This window comes from Hemibagrus wyckioides, linkage group LG26 (assembly GCF_019097595.1).
Source record: "Hemibagrus wyckioides isolate EC202008001 linkage group LG26, SWU_Hwy_1.0, whole genome shotgun sequence".
Classification (NCBI taxonomy): domain Eukaryota; kingdom Metazoa; phylum Chordata; class Actinopteri; order Siluriformes; family Bagridae; genus Hemibagrus; species Hemibagrus wyckioides.
In genome coordinates, this window is record NC_080735.1 from 11,267,975 (window position 1) to 11,287,068 (window position 19,094).

Below are 19,094 nucleotides of genomic sequence, written 5' to 3' on the forward strand. Positions count from 1 at the left end.
TGGGGATGTTTTTTTAGCAGCAGGGAATGCAGGGTTTGTCAGGATTGAGGGAAAGAAAACCAGATCTTGCTGCACAAACCTTCTCAAGTGTTCAGGACCTCAGACAAGTTTGAACTGGTTTCAGGACAAGTCTGTGAATGTCTTTGGTTGGTCCAGCCAGTCTCCATCTCTGGAGAGAACTGAAAATAGCAGTACAGTGATGCTCTGCATTCAATCTGAACAAATCTGAGACTTTCTGCACACAGTCAATTAAACAAAAAGTAAGGGAATAAGTAAAGTAGTAAATCCGAATGTGCCAAGCTTAATAGATTTTCTTTGTAGCTTTGATAGCAACTGAAGACTTTATGAATGCACTGTATGTCCTGAAAGTTATAAAATAATAAGAAGAAACTGTACTGTCCCAATCCTCTGCCACAGTGAAACCATTTCAAAATATTATTTATCCTATACATAGCCCTACATAGTCATAAATTTCTGTACTCAAGAGTGTAGCTTCATCGTGTACTCTGCTTCAGGCGTAACATTGGATTTCTTTTTCATTATTACTTAGAATTTTTGAAGTAGCCTATTGCTATGCTAGCTGTGATTTTTCTGTAGCTTGATAGACAACAAATAAATGTTGTATAGGTGTGTTACTTTTATATCAAGTTAGGATCAGGCCAGGCGCGGATAGGGGTAACGAAGTTGTTATTTCCTGTAAATGCAAATTGCCCTACTGTAGACTGCAACACCACTATTGTAGTTAAGACTAATCTAACCATACCACTTTAAAAGGTCTGATTATGTCCCTATCTATGCCAAGCATTAATCCTACCCACCTATCCTCTATAGGTGGCATAGAATTCTGACCGATAGCTCCAAAACACTTGGTCAGTCCCCTAACATAACAATTCCAACAGCATCCTTGCACCTTTCGAAACTCAAATCAGAATTTTTTAATATTATTATCACAAATCTATATCTGCTTACCTTTTTAGGTGTCAACTTGTGGTCATTTAGCTATTATGTTATCAATTAGTATGAGTCATGAAGCTGAATGATTACAAAGCCAATTAAATTAAAAGCAAAGCCATCCAACGACGGAGGACAATAGGAGGTTTGAGCATGGAGGAGTACAATAGCTTACGACAGGCTCCATATGCTTGTGGCAGAGGCCAGAACTGAAAGAGAAAGGACAGATGTTGGCTGGAATCATTTGGGTATTTATCAAAAGAGTTCAAGAGCTGTCATGAACACTCCAATGAAATGATGGTGCTTAGCATAGCCTTGGATAAGACAAGCTCATTTCAATATCACTAAAGTGCGTTTACGCTTTAATTTAGATGCTTTTCACTCTTTAATTTCCTTTCCCTTGGTGTGTGATCCTTGAGAGTGGAAAGGTTGAGAATATGATTATAATGATGCACATCTTTGACATTTCTGGGTCACTTGTGAAACACATCTCGTGGGAAACAGCGGTGCGATGTGTGGCAGCAAACAGCTGCAGATCAGTATGCATGGCCTAGTAAGCATGCCATTCCACAGTGACATGACATTAGATGGGAATGGGGAAATGGGGAAAAAGATCTGTTTTAAGATTGCATAACTGAAGATCAGTCTAGATTTCTTAGCTCAAATACCAACTTTAATCTCATTAATGTACAACGTTGAAATTTCCCGATGATGAATATCAAAGTACTCTGGAAGATTTCCCCGAAACTGACACAATATTAATAAAATCCTTCACTTTGACCTGGTATTAATTTTGATCCAACACTTTTTAAGATTCCTGCCTGTCGGAAAAGATACAATCTCATGAAAATAAGTAAACAGATTATCTTAATGGCACTCACTATAATTGTTAAACATGATTTCAATCTCTCTAAACGATTCTCAGTATATGAGCTCAGTCTTTTATCTAAACCAGCATCTTTGCAACTCTGACTGCCCGATTATGTTGGAGAATGGTGCTGCACATGAGCTTGCCTATGAGATATCATCTTTGTCAACTGGATTTTTAGTGCTAGATCAACTGTCACCTCCAATTCTACTTGATTCTACTTAAGGCCAGGCATTTTGGATGACCTGACATCCCATAATCTAATGAAGAAAATTAAATGAATAAAACTTTTAAGTGCAAACAGCGAAACCATCAAAAACTGTCAGAACTAAATGATACTGTAAGAGCATTAGCTTGGCAGCTCCATTACGGCACAAGTAAGAGCTGATATTGCAATTTTTTTATTTTTTTTTAGCATTTTTTTTAGCATTTTTTTTATTTATTCTTAGTCATCCTTTGGTCTAGCCAAAAAATAAATAAATATGCAGTTTGACATATAGCCTGGAGCGTGTGTTGCTAACTGATCAAAAAGAGTTGCATATCTGAGCGCTTTATTTCCATGTAAACGTGTCTGATGCATATTTAACAGGTCCATCTGCTGCAAGGCTTAACAAGCTCAAAAGCATAAATATATTGATTTAAACCTACAACAAACTTATGATGAGAATATTTTGAATAATCTAATGACCGTTATGGGAAAGATCATAAATGTGGGCAGTTTGTTGGTGTCAGAAAAATATGGATGCTGGTCATTATTGGTGCAAAGATGGAGAAGTCTTTATTACAAAGTCTCAAAGCACGAAATAAGTACTTCAGGGTTCAACAGACTTAGACCAAACCCCGAACAATCAAAACCCGAACCTTAAACATTGTTTGAATCATGACTTTTAATATTAACGAGACTTCTTGGACATTTTCGATCATTATACACAAATGAATTATTTTATCACTACTTGTCTATTATAAGATTACTCAGGACACTGTTGGGTTTCTGTATGTAGAGTGATGGAAAAGTAAAGGGATGTGAGTCATTTATAACCTTCATTTTCAAAATATTGTGTTTGTGGGATAATTCATCCAAAATGAATTTCCACCCACAGAACTGACATTTAGTTGATTTTGTTTTCTGGTTATTCACACCACTCTGTGTATGAGACTTTTGTGTGTGAAAATTGCAGATCTGCAGTTTCTGAAACACTCAGCTTCAATTGCAATGCCACAACCAATGTCACTGAGAACACATTTTCTTTCTCACTTAAAAGCAGAACATTATGACAGGACTCTCAAGCTCTTAGTTGTTATGGTAACGCTAAACCCAGCTCCTTGCTCTTCCTCGCCGATTGGATTACATATAACTTATGAACATAATAAATACAAATTGTTATCAGACTAAAGGATGCGGTACAAAGTACACATCACCTTTAATAAGAATTGATTTGTTCAGGCTAAAAATCTTTAAATGTAAACACGGCCACTGCCACGTAATTAACCTTTTTCTAATTGCAATACATCTTTATATAGCATAGGTAACATTTGTTCAATGCCCAACCCTACAATTCATCATTTATCTACAAATTTCAATTTCTCATTAATTAACAATGCATTCTTTTTCATAAGAAAGCTTCTTTAACAAAACATTTCATACTGATGTCTCAGGGTTGAACCTCTCAATACCTCTGCTGTGCTGTAATGAAGTTTCTCATCTGCTTCCACAGCAAATGGAGACAAATGAACCTCGTTTGTAAGTCAGCATATCCAGTATATGTCCAAGTCCAATCTGTCGAAGTTGCTGCATTATAAGGACAACAATAGAAGTAGCAGAGATGTGAAATAAAGTGGAATGGAAGGAGGGTGAGAGCAATCCCATGGGCAGAGCTCTGAAATGACAGTCCTGCCATCTTTTATGACAAGGGTCTTTTATCAAACGCTGCAGCAGATTTCTGGTCCCAATCAGAGTGAGATGGAGAGACAAGCTTGCTTTCGCCTATTTACACTGCAACAGTTGTTGATGTAGCAGCTTCTGCTGATTTCACGAGCACAAGATGTCAAATTAAAGTAAATCTACCTGTCGTAAGCTGTGGCAGGACAGGACAGCCAGGAGGGATAAGAACACTGTGTGTGTGTGTGTGTGGCTCTATGCCATACCAGTCCCACTGTGATAGAGACCATGCTTGAGGGAATTTTACTTACCAGCGTTTGACTACCGAGTCAGGATTTCCTCATTGCTAACATCCAATTACCTTTTGATTAGACATAAGAACCATTTCTTTTAAGTCTCAGACAAAAAAAAGTATCTTGCTTTGCCTTCTAGGTAACAGGTACACTACTATTCCATAAAATGTATAGATGTTATGTGGGCTTGTGTAGCTCTTGTTAAAAAAAACAAATACACCGATCAGGTATAACATTTTGATCACCTGCCTTATATTGTGTTGGTCCGCCTTTTGCTGCCAAGGACTGTTGAGGCATGGACTCCACTAGATCCCTGAAGGTGTGCTGTGATATCTGATACCAAGATGTTAGCAGCAGATCCTTTAAATCCTGTAAGTTGGAAGATGGGGCCTCCATTGATCGGGTTTGTTTGTCCAGCACATCCCACAGATACTCGATTGGATTGATGTCTGGGGAATTTGGAGGCCAAGTCAACACCTCAAACTCTTTGTTGTGGTCATCAAACCATTCCTGAACCATTTTTGCTTTGTTGCATGGTGCATTATCCTGCTGAAAGAGGCCACAGCCATCAGGGGATACCGTTTCCATGAAAGGGTGTACATAATGTAACAAGGTCTGTAACAATGCTTAGGTAGGTGGTACGTGTCAAAGTAACATCCACATGGATGGCAGAACCCAAGGTTTCCCAGCAGAACATTGCCCAAAGCATGACACTGCCTTCGCCGGCTTGCCTTCTTCCCATAGTGCATCCTGGTGCCATGTGTTCCCCAGGCAAGCAATGCACATGCACCCGGCCATCCACATGATTTAAAAGAAAATGTGATTAATCAGTCCAGGACACCTTCTTCCATTGCTCCGTGGTCCAGTTCTGATGATTACATGCCCATTGTTGGCACTTTTGCCAACAATGAGGTCAGCATGGGCACCCTGACTGGTCATGCACTGTGTATTCTGACACCTTTCTATCAGAACCAGCGTTAACTTCTTCAGCAATTTGAGCAACAGTAGCTCGTCTGTTAGATCGAACCATGTGGACCAGCCTTTGCTCCTCACGTGCATCAATGTGACTTGGCCGCCCATGACCCTGTCGCCGGTTCACCACTGTTCCTTCCTTGGACTACTTTTGATAGATACTGACCACTGCAGACCGGGAACACCCCACAAGAGCTGCAGTTTTGGAGATGATCTGATCCGGTCGTCTAGCCATCACAATTTGGCCCTCAAATCCTTACACTTGTCCATTTTGCCTGCTTCTAACACATCAACTTTGAGGACAAAATGTTCACTTGCTGTCTAATATATCCCACCCACTAACAGGTGCCATGATGAGGAGATAATCAGTGTTGTTTATGGCACCTGTCAGTGTTCATAATGTTATGCCTGATCATTGCATGTTAAGAACATTTCAACCCACATTCACTCTTTTTTTTCTTTTTTTCTTTAAATATGGGGCAGAGATGATTTCAACTTTGGTTTAATTTCTTAATTCTCTTCTCTTTTAATTTAGACCATCCAAAACGTGAGCCACAAAAAGAAACAACAAAAAAAACGTAACCAATTAACACCACCAGTCAATTAAATAAATAAATAAATACATATCAAACACAATGACAGAATTGGTGCCAATTAAAATGGTGCAATGTTACATGATCTGCTGTCAGATAGTAATATGTACTGTATAAATAAATTGCAGGCTAATTATGCACACAGCAGAGTTGATATATAATATAACATTCTTTCAAAAATGGTGCTGTAACGGAATCTGCAGCAGCACCATTCAAGCTTTTTCAATCATTTTTTACTTTAACAAAGATGATGTTAGTGTGTGTTTCATAAGCTGTGTGTTTGTTTGTTTTGTGCCTAATTTGACACACACTGGTTGTTTTCAGTCAAACGTTCTGAACAGTGTGAGGATGGTTTGTTTCTTAATTAGAATCACATTTGAGACTGTTAAGAAATTTTTTCACATAAGACATTAGCTTCCTTCATCTCAATATCTCAAATTCTTTAATTTAATGTATTTGGTTTTCTGCAGAGTTTTCCCTTAAACTCAAATGATCCAAGTACAAAACTAAACTATTTTTTATATTTATTTTTTTCTTGTGAGAACAAATTCTAGACAGTTCTGACTTTAATGCTACATAAATCTTGTTTTCCGAATGAATTATATCATTGAGGTTTCTTGCTTTTAAGAGATTCTGACAGTGTTACAATGAACCCTAACAGACTGTTAAAATCCTTCCTGGTTTCCAGCAGATGAGAATATTCATTTCTGTCCAGGTTTGCCTTGAAAAGACTTTGTGTGCAGTTCAAGTGTTTACTGTAATTATATTAAAGTAGGTCACATATTAGACAATGAAAAATGTTCCATCAAGAATTTCATGTATCTAAGAAAATATAGTGTAGAATATAAATGATGTGTGTATATATATATATATATATATATATGGATATAAAGGCTTTTCACTAATAATCATAAGGATGATGATGATAATAGCAAACTGAATATACACTATATTGCCAAAAGTATTCGCTCACCTGCCTTGACTCGCATATGAACTTAAGTGACATCCCATTCCTAATCCATAGGGTTCAATATGACGTCGGTCCACCCTTTGCAGCTATAACAGCTTCAACTCTTCTGGGAAGGCTGTCCACAAGGTTTAGGAGTGTGTTTATGGGAATTTTTGACCATTCTTCCAGAAGCGCATTTGTGAGGTCACACACTGATGTGTGAAAATGACGAGAAGGCCTGGCGCTCAGTCTCCGCTCTAATTCATCCCAAAGGTGTTCTATCGGGTTGAGGTCAGGACTCTGTGCAGGCCAGTCAAGTTCATCCACACCAGACTCTGTCATCCATGTCTTTATGGACCTTGCTTTGGTCACTGGTGCACAGTCATGTTGGAAGAGGAAGGGGCCGGCTCCAAACTGTTCCCACAAAGTTGGGAGCATGGAATTGTCCAAAATGTCTTGGTATGCTGAAGCATTCAGAATTCCTTTCACTGGAACTAAGGGACCAAGCCCAGCTCCTGAAAAACAACCCCACACCATAATCCCCCCTCCACCAAACTTTACACTTGGCACAATGCAGTCAGACAAGTACCGTTCTCCTGGCAACCGCCAAACCCAGACTCGTCCATCAGATTGCCAGATGGAGAAGCGCGATTCGTCACTCCAGAGAACGCGTCTCCACTGCTCTAGAGTCCAGTGGCGGTGTGCTTTACACCACTGCATCCGACACTTTGCATTGCACTTGGTGATGTATGGCTTGGATGCAGCTGCTCGGCCATGGAAACCCATTCCATGAAGCTCTCTGCGCACTGTTCTTGAGCTAATCTGAAGGCAGCATGAAGTTTGGAGGTCTGTAGCGATTGACTCTGCAGAAAGTTGGCGACCTCTTCGCACTATGCGCCTCAGCATCTGCTGACCCCGCTCCGTCAGTTTACGTGGCCTACCACTTCGTGGCTGAGTTGCTGTCGTTCCCAAACACTTCCACGTTCTTATAATACAGCTGACAGTTGACTGTGGAATATTTAGGAGCGAGGAAATTTCACGACTGGATTTGTTGCACAGGTGGCATCCTATCACAGTTCCACGCTGGAATTCACTGAGCTCCTGAGAGCGACCCATTCTTTCACAAATGTTTGTAAAAACAGTCTGCATGCCTAGGTGCTTGATTTTATACACCTGTGGCCATGGAAGTGATTGGAACACCTGATTCTGATTATTTGGATGGGTGAGCGAATACTTTTGGCAATATAGTGTATGTTATTTGCTCAATTATCAGTTGTCAGTTTTGTTTTCTGTAGTGATGGGTGCTGTAGATTTTAGACACTAGTCCTGCAAAACAGTAGTACTCGACTGTTCAGGTATTTCTACCTGGTCTTTGATTTGTCAGTTCTGTGCATAATATAAGACTGGTCATGATGAGAGATTTGCCATTTGCTCACCAATAAGATAATCATAGGATATAGGAGGTTGAAGCGTTCCTATGTCAAGAACTGTTGAAGACATGAAGCCAGTGCAGGTTTCTAAATCTCATTCAAAAAGTATTCTGGCTTTGTTTTTTTCTTTTGGTAGAAGATGTTTGTCTGTGCTGCTTTACAAATGAGGATTCATTATTATTTTCTAAGCTTTGAAAGGATCAGTGTTAACTGGGTCCAAGGTGAATCTGAGTGAACATAGTGCTAAGGTGTCAAATCTAAGTTATTCACATCACCCAGAGGAGTGTTGCCTGGAGGCAAAGTGGCACAGTTTATGAAACTCTCATGCCTCAGAGTGGTTTGACCCTAACAGTGAACCTGTAAGGCATATAATCATTCATTAGAATGTTTCACACTGCATCTGCAATCATTATACTTTAGCATTTACCTACACAAAGTTAACCCTTGTACACTTCTGAATCCTCCCCATCATTCCTGACCACCCAGCATCCAGAATAATAGAAACCTGATTTTATGGTTATGGTTTCAGTAGAGTACATATTTTATATAAACTTTTGTTGCTGTTGCTCTTTCGGCTGCTCCCTGCTCGAGGTCGCCACAGGGGATCCACATATTGGATTTGGCACAGGTTTTACAACGGATGCCCCTTCTGATGCAACCTTCACATTTTATTTGAGCTTGGGACCTTCTATAAAAAATTGTGATAAAAAGTGGAATTATTTTATAGTTTTCTAAAATTATTTTTGTGAATATAATAAAAAATATTTTATTTATTAATTTATTTTATAAGCTACAAAAAAGCTACAAAAAACCTACAATTCATGTTGTAGGTTGAATGTTTTGTAGATTCGAGAGGTATTAGAACATCTCTAATTTAGAGTTGCTTTAATTTTAGACTTACTACGATAAATAAATAAATGAATGAATGAATGAATGAATGAATGAATAAATAAACATCAGTATTGGTTATTTATTAAAATAATAATTAGATTGGAGCCAAAGAACTTTCTCTAACAAATCATTTATATCCTTTTTTTTCAATGGTATTATTCTACAACATTAAAATGTAACTATAAACCGATACAAATATATAATTTGTTAATATATATTTAAAAATAGTTATAGTCAGGTTACTAATTTGAATACTTCGTTTTTAGTGTTCGATACATGTCTTTCACTAATACAGCATTTTAAAAGCAGAAAAAAAAATGCATTTTATAAATGTATTTTATAAAAATCAAATTATCTTTTGGTCCCTGCCTTAAGAACGCTTTTTGACCAATTTCTTATCATTTATACAGTGGCGTTAGTGGTGTGGCCAAACCTCAGCTGCAGTGATTTTATCAAACACATTTCAATGATTATATCAGCAACTTTCCTGCTGTGAAAATCTAAAGTGAGACAGCAAGTACAAACTCGAACTAATTGCAAGCTGCACTGTTGTGCTGTATGAAAATGATCCTCATCAATCACAATGAGCTTTCAGTGTGACCACGCGTCTTTGTGGCGCACACAAACTTCACAATATGCACTCACAAGCTCATTAGCTGATGTACAAAAATACATTTATTTGAAACAATTTCAAAATGACAATTATTTCTTATAGAAATGCTGAACTAAAGATGGTACTGAGCAGTCATCATGAGCCATGCAGTTGCCCATTGAAACAATTTACAATAAACAACAAGGACCAGGAGCTCATTAGCTCATCTGCTTTCTTACATTTTCAGTCTTTTTTTTTTTTTTTTTTTACGCTAAATTTTGCTCTGGACCAAGAAATGATCCCCACCGAAGTGGAGCCAATTACATCAGATAACAGCAAAAAAAAAAAAAGAACATGTTGAGAAAACACTGAAAATAATGAGTAAGTATGAGCAATTTGAGGTGTGTGTGTACATATATACTACAACACTCTTAGCCTGAACACACTGCACATTCTGATGTAAAATCCTGTGACAGATGCTAACAGGCTTTCCAGACCATCATTCATATTGTATCAGCTTATCCAGAGTTGAAGCAGACTCCTGAAAGTAAAAATGGTGTAACAAAAAAACAGAGCATTGCTGCCATACATCAATTCTTCAAGGTCTTTACTATGGATAATTCTGAAACTGGTGGAAAAAAATAAAATAAAATTAACCAGTTTAATTTTGAAATATTCCTTTGCACCTTATCCCAAAATCCTTTAGCATGTCTATATTTGTCACAAAGGGTAAGGAAAGGCAGCAAAAATCTAAGCATTGAAAGCAATAAAAAAAAAAAATAGCTGTGAAATTGCATAACTGTCTAGAATTTTGTAATATTTGGATTGTAAAATTTGCAGGGAAAATTCGGGTCAGTCTAGCGAGCGACAAGAAGCAGCGGTCATTCGCTTATTCAGTTTCAATCTATGACCACAACATGGAGACACAATTTAAGCATTACAAATAAAGTATTTCTTAGTTCTAGGCATATTAGAGATTAAATCTGATAAATTGTCTTGAATGACTGTTTAAACCAAACCTACACCGTGTGTGATCCAACATTTCTTCAGTTCTACTTTAGTTTCTCCCTGGAATTATCTTCCTGGTCATATATAACTTCTCATTAAATGTGCATCAGTGTGTGTTATGAAGGAAATTAAAGCATGCAAGTAGCAAAGATCATTGGTGCCTTTGGTGAGCTAGAGTATGTAACTGGTATATTTAGCTCGCTTTGCAATTCTGCTAACTCGCTTTCTACCAAGCCTAGCATGAAATAATTAGCACACTATATAATTTGGATTTAACTAGCTAGCTATAGCCTTACGTACATTTTAGCCTCTCTTTCTCAGCCACAAGCAGCAACAGTGGAGACAGGAGACTACTGGACAAGTGACATGAGCAACTTGTCGCTTGCTAGTGTGAACTGATGATAGTTCTATAATAGATGAATTATTTTTCATTTGCTTTTCAATTTTGAGATCCATTCGATGTCCAAATGAATAATGTGTGATCTGTACAAATTTCCCCAAGCAAGGATGATGTATAAATTCAAATTTGTGTAAACCCCAGCTCCTAATCCTAGCCTTAACCTTTGTGTTTTTCCATACAGTTTGTAGAGCTATATGTATGTTCATATAAATCAGCAAGCATGAAATGGAGTAAAAAGAAAGCACGTGAATATGCCACACTTGAACTGAATAATGAAGGCTTAGAATTGTGATGGACGAGCATGCCAAGAGAAAAGTGGTGAGCTTTAATGAGCAAAGGTGTATTGAGTTACGAGTGTCAGTCCTGCTTTCCTGTCTGCTAAACGTTAATTACATGCTGACTTCAGCATGCATGGATCGCTGCACTTGCATGTAGGAAATGAGGGTTTTAGGTTTTTTTGGGCAGGAAATAGCTTGCTAGGAGAGTTTGTGATAATTAAATAAAACCCAGGCCAACTCGTTATCTGTTTACACGATGCTTGCACCGTTAAAAATAAAGTGCAGTGTAGTAGAGTAGAAAAGAGGAAACTGTAAATGAGCCGAAGTTAGTAAGTAACATCACCCACGCTGAATCAGCACTTCACATTTTGTTTAATGTTGGTTTATCAATAAGTAATGTCTCCTGAGTTTTCATGAGATAAATCTTACAAAAGATAAAATCCTCGCAGTAGGATAGTGGTCATTTTATTATATCTTAGTTGTTGATGTATTCACATTATCCACCACTTACTTAGTAACACCTGAACAACTACTCATTTATGCAATTACCCAGACATGTTGCAGCAGTGCAGTGTATACTAGATGAAGATTCAGGTCAACATCTTCAGTTATTGTTCACATCAATCATCATTTGGGAGGAGAAAAAAAACTCCTTATCTGCTCTTATCTAGTGAACAGCAGGTCTATGGGTGGAAATGTCTTGTTGATGAGAAAGGTTACAGAAGAATGGTAACAAGTGACAGGAAAATTCTGTTAACTTGGTAATTGGTAACTATAGTAACTACTCTTTACAACTGTGCCAAGCTGAAAAGCATGATGGAACACAAAAAGATTTATCCACAATATCTTGGATAAATAAACACAAATAAATGCAGGAATGTTCAGACGTTCTTTTTAATGTGGGAATGGAATGTATCTAGTATTTAGTCTGTGGTGATGTGGTAGCTTATTAGGACTAAAGATCGGAAGGTTGTGAGTTTGAATCTGAGGTCCACCAAGCTGTCACTACTGGGCCCATAAGTAAGGCCCTTAACCCTCAATTGCTTAGCTTAAAAATTGAAATAAAAAGTTGCTCTGGATAAAAGCGTCTGACAGATATCATAAATGTAAATGAATAAACTAGTCTAAAGTCCCAGTCAAACAAAATAATCGCCTGTGAGATGATGGCACAGTCAGCTCACATTATCAGATTGTGGTGAGGATGTCTCAACCCTGATTGGACAGATACCAAACATGCTGTGTACTTTGGGTTATATTAAACTTTTTTTTTTTTTTAAACAAAATGTCTTAACATTATACAACAGTGCTGCTGAAATCAATTATTCTGATTGGTTAGAGAGTGTAATTCAAACAGCAAGACAAATCACAGGTTTACATGAATGCATTTGTTTCTGCACTTTGTCTTCTGGTAAATGTTTTCCTTTAAAGAGACAGTTATTTAGCATTTTTGGAAGGAGTCTCCAGTGTCCAGTGCACTATATAACATTCAGGTAGTTTTCCACCATAGAACAGTGGTCAGGACAGAGTGACTTTGTAGTTTCTGGTTTCTCTGTAAAATGACAAGGTTATTAACTTTAGAAGGAAAATGGAATGACTGCCTATAAATAACTAGAACTAACCTGCCATAGTTCCAGTGATAACTGGTACTAATCTGCTTTAGGGACGCGTGCATGGACAAGCAAGTTCTGCCTTGACCATATGATGTAGAGGTACAGAAACTAAGTGAAAGAAACCCGTAACAAGCCATGTAGACTGATCAGCCAGGGAACATTATCAACACAGCCTCTGTCAGCTAGTCTTCTTCCCATAGTGCACTGTGCCATCTTTTCCTCATGTACTCAAGCATGCTGTGATGCATTTTGTGTTCTGACACCTTTCTATTATTAACTGTTCCATCAATTCGCTCTTCTGTGGGTTTCGTCCACACAGGTTCGCCTTTGCTCCACACATGCATCAGTAAGCCTTAGGCATCCATGACCCTGTCACTGGCTCACCGGTTGCTCTTCCTTGGACCACTTTTGTTCTGTACTAACCACTGCATACTGGGAAAACCCCACAAGACCTGCTGCTTTGGAGAAGCTCTGACTCAGTCATCTAGCCATCACAATCTGTCACTCAGATCCTTACACTTGTCCATTTTTCCTGCTTCCAACACATCAGTTTCAGGAACTGTCTGTTCACTTGCTGCTTAATACATCCCACTGCTTGATTATCACTGAATCAAGACAATCAATGTTATTCCCTTCACCTGTCAATGGTTCTGAAGTTATGACTGATTGGTGTAAATGATAAACTACTAAAGTACTGAAGTACTAGATTCAAAGGGCAAACAACTGGCTTATTAGATGATGGCTACTTAACGAAGTATTGGAGCATTCGATTCTTTTTATAACTTTGTAAAATGTTATATAATCTAGAAATGATACTTAAAACATTACCTCTTTCACATAGAAGATTGGATACGGTGCATTAAACTGCATAAACAGTAAGCAGAGGTAATAGTAACTGATCACGTATTTCCTTATTTGGGTAAATTTGAAATGTAATATTCTTATTTCACATTTTAAAATATCCTCATATATTTCCCAAATAGTTTCTGCTAAACAGAATTTATTTCTATGTGAAAGAGGTGAACAACAGGGAAATACCAGGACCAAATATGTATTATGTAAAAATAAAAAAACCTAACAAAACAAAACAAAATCCCAACATTGATGACTAAAAAAAGAACTATTTACAGTGCTTGCTTACTATCTACAACACTTACTGTAGATCACGTCCTTGTAAATAACATGCACATGTCAAGGACATTTGCCAAAACGATCAATGATTCCATAAAAAGTAAACTCAACACATTTTTTTTTTTGTTACTGTGTTATGATTCACAGTTTTGTCTTTGCCACTATATTTACACTAGAAGCATATGAAAGTGACAGCGTATGCGCTGTATATACAGAGAAATGAAAATCTGAAGCTCTATCGTGACGATGATACAGTTCAAAGCTGTTCCCTGGGAGACATGACACAATATCCGATAGAAAACAAACAAACAAGAGAACTCATTTTTTGATAGAAATACTTTATCGTACGTCTTTATACAATATCCTTTGCTTGAATGTGTAGGAATTAAGTTACGAAGTGGACATGTTTTGATGGCAGAACACGTAATATGGCAATAAGGCATTGTTTTTGTAAGGCGTTCACTTAATATGTTCTGAAACAAGGCCAAAATAAAAAAAAATTTAAAAAATCCTGAAAAGATGACAATGAAATTAAAATGAACTATTGGTCATTTCAAGATGGATGACTTAACCCAAATAAACTTTTACAACTGCTGCCTTTGCAGGAGATTCTTTCCATTTTGTCCACTGTTTTTTTGTTTTGTTTTGTTTTGCTTAATAAAGAATTTTAAAGCATGTTAAATTTCACAGCATTGTTTTTCATTGTTTTGGCACCACTTGTTAATATACCAAAATTGAACTATTCTATAATATTTACAGCAGTCTGTTGCAATACAAATGCATGAAAATATTTAATTAAGGCTGCAATTAAATAACGCCTTTTCCCAGAATCCTCATCCAAACCCAGTCAAATGACCTGTCACATGATCAGCGATTGTGTTCTAGTTTCCCCAAGGATACTAATCACTAACACCTATTCCCACCCAGCATTCGCCCTAGAAATTACCTGTCTTTAAGAAGTCCTAGCTTTCTGCTAGTGACTTATCCAAGTGTTTTGTTTGTGTATTTGCTTTTTATCTATTATGAGTTTGTTTTGCTCTGTCTGTGCTTGACACAACTATGAATGAACAAATTTGTCAATGTGCATTTTTATTGTTGATCTGGCCTTTAACTTAAGTTGGTGAGAGTTAACTATAGAGAGTTAAAATAGAAAATGGGTACAAAATTAATTTAAGAAAAAAAATCTAGATATAGAATAAATAATATCTCTGGGTAAGTTGATCATATTTTCATAATGAAAAATATTCAACATATTTTTTTTTTTAGATCTTTACCTAAGTATTGCACTGCTTCTCTCTTTCTCTTCTTTTAAAGATCTTAAAATGACTAGCTACAAGCATCAAAGCTTCTTTTCCCTGCCTGTTTTTCAACTGGATTTGCGTCCTATAAAATGACTGATGATGGAAAAATGATGGAAAAAAACGGATTCAGCTAAATTTTATACATTCTGGTTCTGCAACAGATGTCATTAACACAATGAAACTCCCATGAAGTGCGTATTTTGCCATCAATACATTGTGAAGGTACAGTTGTGTTTTTTTTTTTTTTTTTTCTTCTTTTTTTTTTAATATGGTCGTGAAGGACAAAAGACTAGTTTGCTCTCAACTTGCCACTGTGCCTCATTATTTTCTCTCAAACAAGCAATGTTTTTAATCATCATTAAAAAGGTCTCATTAAGCGTTTAGGTTTTCCGCATAGATCTTATCAAACAAGACTTCCATGCAAATCTGTATAAACGAGGTCCTTAGAAAACTATTAACAATGACTGTTTCTGAAATTACAAAATGAAGGAGAACATACAGAACTTTCAAAATGGCAACACGTCTGTACACTTGATTACACTGCACTTCCAACTTGTCTTGGTTCATTCAGACACTTGTACAGTTGGGAATCTCTCTTGTGCTTTCACAGGCGTTGATCATTCCACCTGGTTAACGGGCAAAAAAAAGAGGAAAGGACAATTATGTTAGATCAGAAGAAAGTTAAGAGTTTAAACAAAACAAACAAACAAAAAACACATACACCAGTTGCTTGGTAAAGTATCTACGGGCTCCCGATGACAAATGAAATACTGTGGAGAGACTGCAATTATTATTATAACATTAAAACAGAATTTAGTAGTAATTTATTTAGTAGTAAACAAATGTACTTATTTGGGATTATATATATCTTGAATTTACACAAAATTGGTCATAATATTGATGGAAGGGGGAGAAATAAATTTTAATTTAGAACATTTTTGCACATGAATAACATAAGACTTGGGATTGCATGAATATTCATCCTCCATTGGTATGAAACCCTCAAACTGGTTCCAGTGCAAGCAGTTGCAGTCAGAAGACTTTGTTTTATACGTCAGAAGAATCAGAAGAATTTATACGGTGGCTGAGAAGTGCAAAACAAAATAACATCCAAAAACAAAAGAAATCCAAACCAAAACGGAAAATGTTGGTATAGTCAGTATATCCAAAAGCACGGCATATGAATGTCCTTCCTCAAAGTAGCGTTGAACGAATTCCATTTTCTTATAAACATAAAATGTTATTTTCTTTAAAAGATTTAAAGTTGCACTATTGAAAAAAATGGTTTAAAGTGAAAGCAGAACTCCACACATGCACAAGAAATGATTAGATGCACAATATCCTCTTTTTTTGTATATCTTGAGTGACAGATATTTCGTTTTGTATTTAGATGGTGACTGTCATTGGAGGTTAACCATTGTTCTCCCAATTTACAAGCCATTTCAACAATGACAGCACAGACATCTCTCTTATGTTGCACAACAGTATTACATGTAGTTTCAAGTGGAAATCTAGAACGTTCTAGGGGAATCCTTCAAAATCCAGGATAAAAACCTGCAACAAGTGTGAGCACATTATAAAAGCTTTTTTCCCCATAACAGCCTTCTATATTTACTTGCTGCATTATCGATCACATTTATATGAGCTTGCAATTTGTATTTTAATCTTGTTTCCATTTAATTGCATCATCTCTATTCCTGTACTTCTTGCTCATTAGTGGCAATTAAATCTAAATTTGCAGTCATTAAACAATTACATGATAACAGAAATGGAGCCACATTGGAAATTAGTCCAGCCGGGCCTACTGAGTTCACCCTAATCATCATCTTAAGCTTCAGATGTTCCTCTTAATTACTTATAATACATGATCTTTTAATCTTGAAGCATTTTCTCTGTTTAAAAAGTGTCAGCTGAGATGATATTTACATTGTTGATCCCATTAGAAATGTAAAACACACATTTTATTTAATAACATCAAAACGATTCACTCACGTTTAACGCGGACTTCTAAATCTTTCTCCATAAGCTCTTTGGGGCTGGAGAATTCGCTGAGCTTAATTTTGGGGGTTGTGTCGTTCTGACCCACCGTGCCGATCATCTCCTGCTCTTTCTCTTGGTTCACCTCAGCGTATATATTAATCCAGGGAATTTTTCTAAAAAAAAATAAGGAATGTTATAAATGATTCATTAGAACTTAGAAATGGACCTGTTTTTGCAATCTATCCACAATTTTTATGAATTAAAAAAGAGTTTTGGTGTTTCGGGGTGTCCATTTTCAGCATAAGAGGTCCTTGTCGTCTCACACTCACAGTGGGGCTTAATGGCTCAGGTTAACAGACAGCTGAGCTTTAAGAATATATGTAGTGTCTTGCAAATATTTCTGGTTTTACCCAGCCTACCAGGGGCAATATATTCTTAAAAACAGGAACTTTTTTTCACACAAATGTTTCTCTCTTCAAAGTGAATGGTGATATCAAACCCATTGGAGATGCCCCAAGGTACTTGTTTGTAACCATCTAAATTATGAAGGGATTATTTTCAACCACTAACATTATGTATGGTTATCCAAACAGAGGTAAAAACATCTCGCACTGAAAGCCAACAGTGCCCTGACTCATTTTATAGGCCATAAAATAATTCATTTGTTTATACTGATTGAAAATGTCTGATAAGTCGGTTTCCATTCTGCTGATGGAATGGAACACCAGTGTACTGGTAAAAAGGTTACATTTATCACAACACTGTTGAATTTTCAATTCAGAAGTTGTTTTCAGTAGCAGAATGAGCACATTAAAATAAACAATTGACCACTGAAAGGCAAAAAAAAAAAAATTTGTGCATACTATATGTGCATAATAATCAGCTCCATCACACAACGATCAATTCTCTTACATTATTTTGGGTTTAATTCATGAACACCGAGACTTCTGACTATTATCCTGATAAATTGCTTTGATTCTCCTTTTAGAATTCATCTTTAAACCCTTATTAATGAGAGGAAAGAAGAATAGTCTTGTGTCTGAATGCTTTCACATGTAATTTGTCCGATTGGTAATTTATTACATCACAAAATCCTAAACTTTTAAAGTCCTTAAAATGCTTAATGGATTTATTGCACAGTATGTTGTGTCTGTTGCTGTAAATTTTATGTTGAGTGGCTGCTGTTTGCTCTAAATTATGTTTTAAGAACTGACAAGATAGTGAATCTATCTTTATAGATATCGCTAAATCTGCAAAAAAAAAAAAAAAAAAAGGCACCTGAGTCTAAATTACAGAAATTCATTACAGGAATTCAAATGTGTGAAAGTTTTTTGAAGAATAGGCATGCAGTTTCATGCATGTTGTCATACCTTTTGAATTTATAAATGAGGAAAACGGCTAAACCCAAGAACACCACGGAGAGAAGCATCAGCATGGCAGAACTGCTGTGTCTAGGGATTGAGTCCACCAGTGGAGCTGAGAGAAAGAAAAAAGCGACCAGAGAATATATTAGTTATGATGAAATGTCTGCTCAGCTATTCATATTTTTCAACCTCGACATAATAGCTCTCTAACAGTAACGCGGCACAAATCATTACTAAGTTGCTGAACCCTGTCTCTAAAAGTTAGAACAACACGACATCACTATTATGCGAAATAACCATAAAACTAACTCAACCCCCCGAGACGCAAGAGCTGCTATTGAAAATAGATATATCTTGCTCGTCTCCACTTCACAAAATCCCAGTGGAAATGTTTGAGTCGAGACACTCCATGAATCTCTACCATTAAGACTTTGCTATATTTTCTTCAGCCAGCTGGATTTTTGACAGACAGCCCAGCGATGCCATTGACCTTTTCCTGAGCAGCTTGAAGGCTTTTTAGACCTTTCAAGGCTGAAAAATTAAGGGGAAATCCAGTTCTGGCCACTCAAATAGGCAGTGTGTCACGGTAAATGCACAAAGCCAT

General features: G+C 36.8%; 1 protein-coding gene across 1 annotated transcript in view; it reads right to left on the reverse strand.

Moving 5' to 3' along the window:
- Positions 1-9,483: 9,483 nt before the first annotated feature.
- The window catches only part of sorcs3a (sortilin related VPS10 domain containing receptor 3a), a 241,544-nt gene continuing 231,933 nt past the window's right edge, over positions 9,484-19,094 (reverse strand). The window contains exons 25-27 of the mRNA XM_058381182.1: positions 18,497-18,602; positions 17,139-17,299; positions 9,484-15,772 (exon numbers count right to left, since the gene is read on the reverse strand). Coding sequence (XP_058237165.1) covers positions 15,714-15,772; positions 17,139-17,299; positions 18,497-18,602 — 326 coding nt within the window. The 3' untranslated portion in view covers positions 9,484-15,713. The remainder of the gene's footprint in view (positions 15,773-17,138; positions 17,300-18,496; positions 18,603-19,094) is intronic.